General features: G+C 33.7%; 1 protein-coding gene across 3 annotated transcripts in view; it reads right to left on the reverse strand.

Annotated features, from left to right (window-relative positions):
• Positions 1-667: 667 nt before the first annotated feature.
• LOC106459594 overlaps positions 668-11003 on the reverse strand; it is a 25674-nt gene continuing 15338 nt past the window's right edge. Inside the window, exons 4-11 of one of the 3 annotated variants that reach the window (XM_022386109.1) lie at positions 9914-10012; positions 8984-9426; positions 7191-7298; positions 6332-6498; positions 5433-5578; positions 3966-4046; positions 2086-2236; positions 668-1531 (exon numbers count right to left, since the gene is read on the reverse strand). In XM_022386109.1, the coding sequence (XP_022241817.1) occupies positions 1261-1531; positions 2086-2236; positions 3966-4046; positions 5433-5578; positions 6332-6498; positions 7191-7298; positions 8984-9426; positions 9914-10012 (1466 nt within the window). In that variant the 3' untranslated portion in view covers positions 668-1260. Of the gene's footprint in view, positions 1532-2085; positions 2237-3965; positions 4047-5432; positions 5579-6331; positions 6499-7190; positions 7302-8983; positions 9427-9913; positions 10013-11003 lie in introns of all 3 variants that reach the window. The other 2 variants (XM_013919227.2, XM_022386110.1) reach the window with 2 other exon arrangements.

The raw sequence follows: 11003 nt of genomic DNA on the forward strand, positions 1-11003 counted from the left end.
AGGACAAAGAGGCTTAGCGGAATATAATGTTTCATCAGAAGAAGCATAAAAACTTAAATAAAGTTGTTATAATCAGGAAAACAGTAATATTTATAATAAACTTGTTCCGGTAGTGTGTCAAGCAACCACAGCGACAACGGTAGAAAATTACATTAATAATTCTAAGAACTTACGAGTGAAAGCAAAAAAGAAAACGAATATTTTGTTTTAACAACACTACATCTACCATGTCCAGTGCCGACGAAACCTGCCACCCAATACAGGGCTCATCAGATGTCGTAGTGGCCTAGGTGCTAGACGTCTACGCATGCATTCTTCTGACTAAGTAACAGATGTTTAGTGCTTTAATAAAAATGTTTAGCAAATATTACTTGTTTTTTTCTACAATTGACTCTGCAATTAGTGAACATACCTTATTATTATCATGTAACCTAAAACCAAACATTCGAGTAAGATCGGTTATCCCAGAAACGTCTTACTTTTGTTTATTCAAAGTTGGGACTGTAAGGTAACAACTAGTTGCTCATAGTTAATGAAAGATTTACTTGTTACTATCAAATTCTACAAATGGAACTAAAGAGAGCATCTTGTTTGAAAAGGAATATATTTTATAGAGAAAATTATATTAATTAAGAGGAACTAAAATTGAAACAGATATAACAGTTTCTAATAAAAGACTTTTAATTTATTTATTTTTTTAAGAATGATGACCAGATCAGGCTGAAGGATGAAATAGGCACTGTTACGTCACCACACGTTCATCATGTTATCTACATATTTACAGCACGAGGATGCAGCACATATAAACGTCAAACTTCACAATAGCTGACAATATTTGTTCCTTTTTTTACTAATTTTTTTTCTCTGATAAACAACATTTACACAATATATTAACAAAACACAACAAATATGGTGTTACGTTCTTCCTCATTTCATCAGTTGTTGTTTTTTTCCACCTTACAAATACGACTGAAAGTAATAAAAACATTATTATTAATCTCAGGTTATAGACGGCGCCTTCTCATTTTACGATCCTCTTAATTTTATCACTGAATGTTTCGAACGTGTCAAATCATTCGTAAAAGGAAATCACATAAATAACATCTTTGTTAGATTTACATACGCCTTGCTTAACAATGGCTAACCGATATGAACCTAATTTAAAGTTTTCATGTAGATAATTTCTACAATATGGGCGTCCTGTGATTCCGCACATAACTTAATTCGTCACATATTAAATATCACGATTAAATTACTCAATTATCTTAGCGTTACAGTTTCGATGCCCAAAATGTCTCTAATGTTGTCGTCCAGTCGTACCACGTCAATAGTTGTGCTTCCATCACTGGTTGCATCTGATAAAAGACTGTCCAATCTTGTACCTGTCAGAAGTTGACTACAGGTTGCGCTTGTTTCAATTTCGTGCTTGGGGATGGGAAATATTTCAGCGTAACTGTACATTGAGAGAAACCTCTCTTTGGTCAGACCAGTGTTATTTAGGACATCGATAAGTCGAAGACAGTTACACATTCTGTAAAAAAAAGAAGAAAACAATCCATATACACTTGTTTGTATATCTACATTGTACTATTACTTAAACCTATTTCGAATATTCAGTTCATACTGCCCTTAATCTTTCTATTGAAACTTGCCACTGGAAAATGACGATAATTTCATTACGGCGATTGTGTAGAGGTAATTTTTTTTTATTATATATTAGCTGAGAAAATAAGTTTTATAGATATTTAATTTCACGTATGGGGCTAATAGGAAATAGAAACAAAAACTACATAACCAACTACACCTTGATTAGTTTCGTGGTTCAAATCAAATACAAATCAGTTACGCATTAAGTACACTGGTGTGTTAACACTGATGGTCAGTACGTTCCTTCAACGAATTTTAAATTCTCTAAGCGTATCACAAAGATGCTTGACATTTACACACATTATACTAGTACAGTTTCAGCACAAAGTAGGTTTCGTAAACGCAGGTAGCAAGGTTATATTGTAGTAAAACTAGCTGGTTTACTTCTAAGGGCTTCACGAATGATCAGCAGCAGCAAAAGCATTTTGGCGTACTTACGCCTTGCTGTTGTTGCCAGGCAACTGCAGGCGAAAAGTCGGGAGGTGAGGAGTGTCGCTCACCTCGAACAGGAAGTCGTCTTTGTCCTCGTTCTCGTCTTCCAAGTCCAAAGGGAGTCCGTCCCAAACATCATAACCTGTCTCCTCTGCATCTGAAAAGTTAAAGGACCATTAGTCACAACACTATTAAATGAAGATATATCCTGAGTAAACTGCACAACGCCTGTTCTATTTTCATAATTACTCAAGTATGTCATACATGTACGTATAAAAAATCGACAACAACAGCGCTTTATGTAATGTTAAATTATTGCATATTTTGAAACGTGTAAATATTATATTCATTAATGAGGAGACAAACGTTTGATTATAACAAGATAACTACTAAGACGAGGTAATTGTTTAGATGTCGTTAGACGTGTATTTCATAAGCGGTTAATAGACCAAATACATTGTAAACATTATATACATTTATTACTCAATATAAGCAGTTGTCAAACTTAGAAATAATAGGAACTCCCTACCTTCTTCAGGAATTTTAGGGGCAGTTTTAATCGATATTTTTTAAGTTACTGATGTGTATATACATCCTGCGTTGTCGCGTACAAAGATCAGGTAAATTGTTAAATATTTAGAGACATAATTAATATTAACGAAACTGATATTCTTTAATTGATTTATTATGTTGAATGTACAAACGTGGTTTTCATAACTTCTGTTAGGCCTATATCATATAATCTAATTGCCTTGCAGGTTTATGTGTTGTACACCACTGCGTTACGTTTGTTTTACTTCAAGGAAATAGTATTCGATGGCGTACGTTAACCGCAACTGATGAGATCTGATATTACGCGAAAGGCCTCCTGGGCAGTGACTTGTAGCAGACAAGAGAGATATGATAAAACTTGTTATTTTTACACAAACCTCCGATTCATATACCATAGTGAACTGTTTATGTAAAAGGAGTGCGAGGAAAAATCTCATTTCCAGTGAAGTGTAATTTTAATACTTTATATTAGGCTTAAAAAAAAGTCTCAGTTCTTTGCTTGTTTAGACGTTTTACATCACAACGTTACTTTTCTTGCACTACATACAAATACAATTTCAGATATACCTTTTGCTACCACAGGTCCATCCTAGCTTATGAGTTAGGGCATTAATTCTCCAGGGCAATGACTTAAAGAAGAAAGGAACCTAATATGACACTTTGATTGAAATCCGAAACAGTCTAATTAAGAGGAATGCGAGGGGGGGGGGGAATATCTGCAGTCAAGCGTAATTTCAATCAAGTTTGTTAGGCCTAAAAATCCCCACTGCTTCGTCAAATTGCTCATTTCCCCACACAATAACAGAGAATTAACAATTAATTTGTGCTGAATTTATAGACGTTCTGTAGCTACAAAATGCTAGAAGCAACAACATATATTTTTCCAATACACTTTTTTAAAAATTACATATATTAAGTACAATATACTTTAAACAGGAAAATACATATTTAGCAACATATATTGAATTGTATAAAAAACATGAAGTAATTAATCTTACGTGCAACTATATATCGTAGAGCGTCTTTCAATGACATAACAACTAGTACGAGTTTCACAGCGAAGACTAGAACAGTGATGAACTACCAGAAAAAGGTCAACAGCATCAATCGCAAGCATTTTATTTGTAATTTTCAGCCGTGGTTGAAGCTGGTTCATGAGAAATTACATAGTTTGTCAATGAATTCATGAATTCATGGAAGTATTTCTAAGTTCAAGGGCATAAACGTTCATCTAGGGAAAACTTTTGCACATCTACCTATTTATCTATAAACTATTTAAATCATTGACTTTACTAATGGAAGTACATCCAAATTCATTAGTCAAGAAAGCTTACCTAGACAACAAGCAGAACCGGGGAACTTCCAGGGAAGAATCACATTCATGGTTGTTTCCCCGACTGTGTCGGCAAAAAAACCTATAACACGAGTTATATACGTCATGATTAGCTTCTTAAGGACATAGTAATACACGTTGTCCCTAATCTGTGAGAAAACTTTAGAAAATACAACAACGATTATCTCTTTGAGATAATTTAAAACTATAACTTTATCATTAACTTATAAAATACACAAATATATACATTCTTTCTTAGTTCCTGAATATGTGGCGGGAACCGAAGCCTGTTATTAACATGTCTAACTCTGAACGTTTTGTACAATTTTACTGTGTAAAAAAAAAAAAAATTAAAAACTTTGTTCACCCCTCCCCCCAGTTGGTTATATAGGACAGCATGTTGTTGTTGTTGTTGTTGTTTTTTTGTGCGGGCTCCCAAGAGGGTCAATGGGTAGCTGGCCACTTCTTTGACATAGATTGGTAATACCATAGAATTCTGTCTCTTGAATGGTGTACCCCGAATATATTTTCATTGGTGTGAAGAGTCACACCTTTATATCCCACTAATGAGGGACTTCTTGCTATCGTATTTAACGTATGCATATTTTCAAAACTAATATTTTCAGTTCTGTTTTATTTTAATTCAACCTTCCATTTTCTATCAATTATTTTAATTTACTGTAATGTTCTTATTGTGATCCCAATACTATACAGTTTTAAATAATAAAGATTTATGTGTTTTGTTTTATACATCTGGTTTATTCTCTTTAATTAGTCACTTATACAATTCAATTCGTTCTTGTCAACTTGAAGATAATTAGTAACTACCCGGGATTAACAATTCTTCATCAACATTACCACACCTATTCCTACTGGTTTTGTATAACTACCCGGGATTAACAATTCTTCATCAATATTACCACACCTATTCCTACTGGTTTCGTAAAAGCAAATTTATTTTCATCCGATAGAAATAATTTAAATATATATATATATCAAAATTAAAAACAAAAGATGTGTCGATAGCAGTAAAATTGACCTTATTCTACCCCCCCCCCACTATATATATATAGATATAAACTTGTCAAACATATGGCGTAGGTAATAACAGCATTCATTCAAAATACTTGAAACAAGGTACTGTTTAAACCGGTATAATATATTTTTTTACTATATAGGAATACTGTGCTCTGTTGGTACGTGTCACCAGACAAAAGATATGTACATTTGCCTTTCTAAGAATCTATTACGGTATAACAATCTAAGAATCTAAAGGTCTTATGTGGTGTTGGTACTAGAGAGAACTTTAAATAGTTCATAACATTTTGGATATCATTTTAAAGGAGTGTAAGGCTTATATAGGCATTATTTGAATCAATAGCTATGTATTCCAAGAAGTTAAAACATTTTTCTCAGTTTGGCAAGTCGTCTCTGTTGATGCAAACTTCGTATGGAGTCACTTTCTTACCACGTAGAAACTCGGCCATGATGGAGGACTTCGCCAACTTGAGAGGAGTAAGACCAGAGTATGTAGCAATGGTAGGATCAGCGCCATAAGAGAGCAACAGGCGAACAATTTCAACGTGGTCGTTTTCCACGGCGTCGTGCAGAGGTCTAGAAAGGAGGAGGAAAAAATACTTGAAAGTGGTTCAACATATGACTTGGATAATCAATCCAAGCATGGTATGTTATAAGCAGGAACGAAATATCATAGAGTAGTTTAGCAACCTGGCGTCTATTTCAGTGATAACATTGATTATATCGCACGGTAATATATTATTCATGAATATATCTTATTAAGTACTAAATTCTTTTCGGGTGTTGCCTTTCATTACCATTCTAAATCTGGGTTGTTACAAATAAACATGACGATATGCATACAATTTCCAATGATTTGTATAAGACTATTGGAATATTTGATAATGTTTCAACTGTTTGAAGGTGTGAAAGTAAGGGCAACGTTTGTGTCATAATTATATCCAATCAAAAGTATGTTCCTAATTACAAGTAGTTTCGATATCTCTCCGTGTCATGCGTTCATTCTATGCCATTTCCTATCACACGCTCTTTTAAATTTTATCTTCTTGTGTTTCCATTATATTCTACCAGTCTTATGTAAGCTTAAGATATACAGTCCTAAACAGTCAGCTTAAAAAATAGAATGAACACTTTTGACGAGAAAAGCCACTCTAGATATTAATTAATACATTATCTACAGCCAACACAAACTATTAAGAAATTTAGGAATCCGGCTTGTATTGTTAGTGGTTATATACATGTTTCAATAACTTATTTATTAAGTAGTTTAAGTTTTAAAATAATTTTTTAACAATTTAGTATTAAAAATGAAAATATTAAATATCAAACCTAATTCCCCCTGCTGCACTCGCATTAACGTCACCACCATATTGTACGAGGGCGCTTGCTATCTCGAGATTTCCTCGCGAACATGATTCATGCAGAGGAGTATAACTGGCGTTGTCTCGAGAATTGACGTCACAGTAATTAGTTTCTAGGCAATACAAAACCACTTCCTACAGAAACAGAGGGAATTTGTATAAGCTAAAGATCATTATAAGGAAAAAGAGAATATTTCAAACCAACTACACGATAAAACAGTTTAAAATTTTGGAAAATACGAATCACATTGCTTTGTTTTAACGATCCTGCTTAGAAATAATACTTAAATAAAAACATAAATTAACTGTAACACATAGATGAAGCGTAAATGTTACTTGAAGAGAAACAATAATTTAATGAATTACTTGTATATTTACGTTTCCACACACATTTTCTCTTGTACATCCACATAACAATAAAACACTGGCCAAACCTAGTCCTATTAGCAGAGAGAGGCTTTCAGAAATTAGCTACTTACTCTACGCGTATTTTAGGGTACCAAAATATTGCTCCAATTATATATTTATTTTTAAAGCATAATGTAAAGGTCAGTGTATAATAAATAACAAGGATATGGTTTTTCAGCAGCACACACACACACACACGTCTAATTCCTACAAAAACTGTAAATTATATTGGCTAGTGATTTTAACAGCTTGGTGTATACGGGTAACCTGTAAAACGACTAGTTTTACTAAACACAGGCGGTCCCGTTCCGTTTTAGTACTAAGTGCCCTCTGGAAACATGAACAAAAGAAAAAAGACTGTTACGATCTATGTGGAAGCGCAACGGTAGTGTTCGGGCAGCTTTGATTTGTGTACTTACTTTGTACCCCATCCTGGCGGCACGATGAAGAATGGTTTCGCCTAAGGCCTTGTTTACCATGATCCGTTTCATCTCCGGGGGTGCCCCCCTGGTAAAGTCAAACGGCAGCTGCTGCAAAGAGTGGTAGTTAGAAAATGTATTCGTTTTTTCAAGACCATAAAAACGGAAACGTATCTCATATATGCTGCAAAAATTTCTACGTGAAAGTATTCTATTAATACTCATAGTCATTTTTATTATTACGGTTTATTTCTCTCCTCCTTGTTTCTTACTTACATACTTAACATGTGGGTCGTGTTGATAATTACATTAGTGCTCTGCGAAATTTCTTTGTTAACAAACACCTACAACCCTGTATGGTTGAATATTAACGTCAGACTTTACTGCCTTTACTTTTTACTAACTTCATAAGAATCTACAGTTTTTTTTTTCTGGCTGAGTGGAAACCAGTCCTACACTCAAACAAACGTTCGTGACAAACAGTATCTGCAACTACCAGCTCAAGTGAGTTTGATTTTACTGAATTAACTACTATATTGTACAATTTACATTGAAAATCGAATTCTTTATACCAGTTTGTTTTATCAATGTACTGATATTTAGTGCACAACTTTCTGTCGATGCCTTATACTCTGGGTCGCAGGTGCCTCAGTGCTAGTTGAAATGATTTATTGTAATATACGTATTCTTTATTTTGTATAGATCTTTTTGTCTCCGCGAAATTCGTGCGCTACTGGTTGAAGGAAGTAAGGTCTGCCTGAAGAACATAACGCCAGTTTCTTCTGTATACGCTTAGCTGAGCTCTCGATTTAACAAGATTAGTGAGCCTACGGCGAGATTGGTCTTCCAGGGAGCTTTTCTATATCAGATTAGACATACAACAGCTCCACCATATATAATAAAGGAACTTGTCTTGTGTCCTTAGCGCGCTTCGTGAGTGACACGACGTCGCGTGACCACGTGATAGCAGACGTCTCAATGGGTCCTTAAAGATAAATTGACCCTACCTGGAGTTCTCTCACTACATGAAGAAAATACAGCTCACATTTTATAATTTCAGAGATTTATCAACATTTGAATCGATATATTCACCTAACGATGGGCACCAAAATAAACAAACAAACAAAAGGTGGACACAGGGTCTACTCTGTACTCTATTAAATATTCAGTTTTGCTTTTCTCCGTTCTCAAAAAATACACAATTCATCTTTGAATAGCTATATTATTTAGCAAGATATGGCATTTCAAGAATACGTTAACGGATGATAATTACAAATTAGCAGAGAATATTATTCACACAAAATAGATTTGTTTGTTTGAAGTTAAGCACAAAGCTACACTATGGGCTGTCTGTACTCTGCCCACCACGGGTATCGAAACCCGGTTTCTAGCATTGTAAGTCCGCAGACATACAGCTGTGCCACTGGTGGGGGGGGGGGACAAAATAGATAACTTTCATTTAGGTACAGGCACAGCAGACTTCATCAGCTCCTTGTAAGTCGACAAAACAAACTTAGTCAGCTCATTGTAACCCAGCATATTTGTTTCATAAAATACAAGTATTATTAAAAACAAAACAAGCTTTATAAATTTCTTTACTTATAAAATGTATAACTTATACAAAATATTTCGAAACTGCTTCCTCGTATAAATAGTAAGTAATCATTTTTAGGTTTAACTAAGTAAAACTACTCAATCACCTCAGAACTATCAAAATCAGTCTTTAACTACTTTATGATCTAGTTTATTCTATTATCTTATTGGTACAAATTTTTCAGCTAATGGAAACTCACTTTTCCCTCAATTACTTCAAAAGCGCCTTCTAAAGGAATTGATACGTCTTGTTCCTTCAGAAGTTCCTTCTCCAAAAGTTTTTGCAAAGTTAGCGTTTTTGACTTCTTTTTGCGATTAGGCTTAGCAATCATATCTAAGCCTGATTTCAGCCGACGTCTTTTCACTGTCTGACAGCTGTTCAACAATCGACGCTGCCGCCATATTAGGCTTAACTGAGAAATGGCTTGATTTGAATGCTGTATTTTCTTTTCTGCTTCTTTATTCGACAGCTTTTCAGTTTCTTTTTCTGATTCTGATTCTCTTCGGTCTTCATAAAGTCTTGCTAACAGTCGTTTCCTGAGTTTCTTTTTAGCTTTGGCACACACTCTTTTCGCTTCTTTACGGAATCCTTCTTCAAATTCAATGTTCTTTAATTTCTTTGTCAAGGATTTTTCTTTAGAACCTAGACGGAACATTGATGACATATCCTATTATAAAAGTCTATAAAGAACGCTAAGTGCTGTGTTCTTTTTTTATAAACATGGACTTGCAGTATTCATTTTTTTCATTCAGTATTTATCTTTATTTTTTCATTCAGTATTTATCTTTATTTTTTCATTCAGTATTTATCTTTATTTTTTTCATTCTTTCAAAAAATATCTATCGAGTAAGGCTAGTCATAAAAGCGGTATCACAACAATTTCATTCTTTGACCATTAACCTCATCCCCCATGTCCAACTTTTTAAAGTTCGTAGTAATACTTTATTTGCCGGTAAATCATATATTATTATGGACATTATTGTTGCTTATTACAAAAATAACGTAAATTAATCTGTTTGAAGGAAGATCTTCCCGCTCTTTAATTAACGTTAAAACAAATCTTAGATTATGGCTGAAACCAATGTTATTTCAAAAATGACTCTTTCATGATTATTTTAGAAACACGAACCTGAATGGCTTCGGTGTTTCGATTGAATAAGTTCCGGTTTCAAGCATTTGATAATATTATCATTTTCTTCAGAAATAATTTCCTTCGAAAAAAAATTTTCTGGAAATAAAGAACAAAATTGAAAAATAAGTAAAACTCGAGAGACTAAAATTCACGAAGACCAGTAAAAGAGATATAGGTTTAAAATGTAAAACGGGTGTTCGACGTTTCGCAAACGTTGTTCCTGGTGAGGAAAATGTCACTAGTTACGAAACGTCGAACACCTCTTTTAAGTTTTAAACTAATATTAGTTTTAGTTTTTGTGATCTTTACGGAGCATCAATAAACTGATTGACATTTATTTTAGTATTATAAACGGTTGTTGTAGTTTTTGCGTATTTTAAAGCAAGATTAGAAGACAAATTTTGTATTTTTTTTCAATTCAACCTTTTATCCAAACCTCAGAGAATGATTTTGAAACTAATAGACATTTCTAATTTTCCTTTATGAAAAATATCATAACGTATATATGTATATCACCCATTCACACACATACATGCTGATTTGTAAAGACGAATACAATTAAATTAAATTAAGCTAATATAGATAAGAGTGGCCTGTACATTACCAAGTAACAAAGCCTTTTGAAATTCAATTACACATAAAAGATTTTGTTCAACATAAAAAAAAATATATACGTAGCAAATACTCGATTTTAAATAAAAAAAAATTGGAGTTTACACGTTTGTAAATTTCCTGGGTCAATTCGTGCATGTTAATTATGAACCAAGTAAACCTCAAATAAAACGATGCCCAGAAGATCGCAGACTTACGCCCTGAAATGCATTTCGACCCTCTAGAGTCAAAGTCATGCGATGACCAGGATAAACAAGAAGGAATGCTCAATAGCCGCGGAACTTGAAATTATTTTAGGCAGGATTAGAGTAAATCAATCTATGAGACCTTTTTTCTCCCTTCTTATTGACTATATTTTTGTGCGCCAACAATACCAAGTGTGGGCAACGCGTATACCCGATTCGATATTATTATTCATCAGCCTACTCTCAAATTGAAATTCTTTTAGGCATTAATTAGAGTAAATTAATCTATT

Source organism: Limulus polyphemus, unplaced genomic scaffold (genome assembly GCF_000517525.1).
Source record: "Limulus polyphemus unplaced genomic scaffold, Limulus_polyphemus-2.1.2 Scaffold634, whole genome shotgun sequence".
Taxonomy (NCBI): Eukaryota; Metazoa; Arthropoda; class Merostomata; order Xiphosura; family Limulidae; genus Limulus; species Limulus polyphemus.